The sequence below is a fragment of the Opisthorchis viverrini genome (genome assembly GCF_000715545.1).
Source record: "Opisthorchis viverrini unplaced genomic scaffold opera_v5_312, whole genome shotgun sequence".
NCBI classification, from domain to species: domain Eukaryota; kingdom Metazoa; phylum Platyhelminthes; class Trematoda; order Opisthorchiida; family Opisthorchiidae; genus Opisthorchis; species Opisthorchis viverrini.
The window spans coordinates 573,205-575,597 of NW_008751970.1; the positions used below are offsets into that span (position 1 = coordinate 573,205).

The 2,393-nt window shown below is 44.5% G+C and overlaps 1 protein-coding gene across 1 annotated transcript; it reads right to left on the reverse strand.

Annotated features, from left to right (window-relative positions):
* Window positions 1-337: 337 nt before the first annotated feature.
* T265_14985 (hypothetical protein) lies at window positions 338-756 on the reverse strand (the record flags this gene model as incomplete). Its single annotated transcript, XM_009176081.1, has 3 exons — window positions 338-390; window positions 430-513; window positions 555-756. Coding segments are annotated over 3 exons (339 nt in total), but the record flags the coding sequence as incomplete, so codon positions are not given.
* Window positions 757-2,393: the final 1,637 nt, after the last annotated feature.

A 2,393-nucleotide genomic window follows, 5' to 3' on the forward strand; every position in this document is an offset into this window, starting at 1 on the left:
CGCCCTTCCGCTTTCCAGGTAGCTTTTCACCCTCAAAAACGAAGTTTCAATCAGTGTAACACTTAATCCCGAACAGTGCGTCAAGACAGTTCTTGGTCCAGACTACAAATCCAAGTTCTCACAGGCAAATGGAAGCAGTATCCGAAAGCTCTTTATTCTGGGTTCACTACCCTTGAATGAACCAACAATGAACCTCAAAAAACTGGAGCGGAAACGTATGAACGACTCAAATGTCGTGTAATCAAATTAGGGACCGAATGAAAAGCCTATGTGCAACAGGCTAAAATTGGAGTGTGTAACTAAGTATATTTGAAGCAAAACTGACGAAGGGTCACTAGTTGTATAAATCACGATTCTCGCTCGTTAGTTCTACATCCTCTTGGCGTTTGACTGAAAGGAAAGATTGAGAATACGAGAAACTTCACGCACTTGAATAAAGTTTTTTGTATTTAAAGACGCGCTCGACGCCAGCAACTCGATGATCATAGTGCCTCTTTATGGCAGCACCACAACCTAAAGATATCTTAGTAGGAAACGAAAATTAAGTAACTTACAAACAACTGCAAGTGGCACGATATAAACCACATGTGGTGCTCTGTTTAGAACCCTTACGAAAAACTCTCGAAAACTCTCTCCCCGAAAAAACATAGCCATTACACAGACCAGTAGTTGTCCGGAAAAGAACCCTGAATGGCTATGTGTAATAAGATGCGCTGGCACGCGGCAAATTTCCAGTGAAATGGACCAACAACGGTATGCTGTAAAGAAACATAATGGTAAAAGCTTGATACACTTTGTGATTGGTGATGAAAAGAACTGCTGTAAAAGAAGTTCCTTTCTGGTAAATGGACCAGAACATAAAAGCGAAAAGGAAGCAAGCAGGTCCCCGAAGGAACGATGCTATATAGTGCGCACAGTGTTAGACAGCTTACACTGTCATCTAGAGAAGTAATCCTGCCAAACCCATACACCCACATGTGGTTTTACCAATTGAATTGGGTGACCAACCTTTCGTTTGAGCAATTAAGAATCTGTGGTGTGTTCAGGAAACTCGCAATGGAAATGGGGCGGTAACAACACTTTCGTGTCACTGCGCTGCACTCGTTTGTATTCTGAACTGGAACTTCCGAAGATTGGTTCTTCCCTGCTATGTACGCGGGGAATCAAGGTTTTCTCCCTCTTAGATGATTTCGATCCGCACGAGTGGCATCCCGGGCATTAGTCAGTCTCAGACATGAGAATGAAACCCTGGCGGTAACACAACCAGGTACAATCACTAGATTTCGACTGCCCCTGTCTAGGCTAGGGCAACCTGGCAGTATCTCAGTCCTCGTCCTCCCTTTGGGCGGCGTGGCAGCTAGGGACCGAAAGAGGGTGACAAACCACGAGATTAAACAGCCACTAGGGTGTCTGAATGAACCCCAGAAATCCACAGCATAGCGGTTGATAGAAAATTGCCATACCTGGATCTGAAAGCGTCAGCTCCATTTTCAAGGATTCTCGCGTAACAACCCATTGCAAATAACTATGGCAAAAGAGTTGGATTGATATCCTGTTAAGGATAGTCTGGACTTGAATGGACAGAGCACAAAACAGCATTTTTTTAAAAAATCGACGCTGGAAGAACTCATTACTACCAGCTTGTGTGACAATCTCTGGGATAATGAGAGTGAATAACGCTATTTTGTAGTGCAGTTGTTCATCCTGTTGGGAAAAATCGTTCAACTGTAGCACCATTCTGTTGCCTAGCTGCCAAGCAAACGGAGGGAGGCATGAGGGCTGAGATAATGCCAGGTCGTTCAAGCTTAGACAGGAGCAGTCGAGAAGCTGAGGTCAAGTTCGAACTACGGACATTCTGCAGTGCAAGCTAATGCCTTAACCAGTGAGCTATCTTGACGCCTGTTGGCTATGAATGCTCCAAGGGTATTTTGGTTTTGTTAGTTTGTGGTAGAAAATGCTAAAAAAAATAATCATGCCTCCGAAGTTTATCACAGGATTCTAAGGTGAGCTGAAGCTTTTCGGGTCTGGCCGATTTTTTCGGCTATTCCACATTGTTCATCTAAGCTATAATGAAGTTTGGCTCAGTTTATCAGCCATCTACCATGCACCAAGGTCACCTTGGATCTTGTCATCGAAAAATGGCTGAGCAGAGATATAACCAATGGAGGTGGTCGTAAAATCACTTAGTTGGTGCTGAACCATTCTAGCAGTCCAGGAAACAGGAAACTGAACAGTCACGCGATGAAGGCGACAACTATGATGCAAGGTCCTCAATAACTGCATGACAGCCAGTTTCACTGACCGTCAACGAGTCAATTCCAGGAGTCCTTACCCAGGGGGACGGCAGTGGCCACAGTCCGCTTCTCTATCGTTTCCAGTAAGAAGACTGAGTG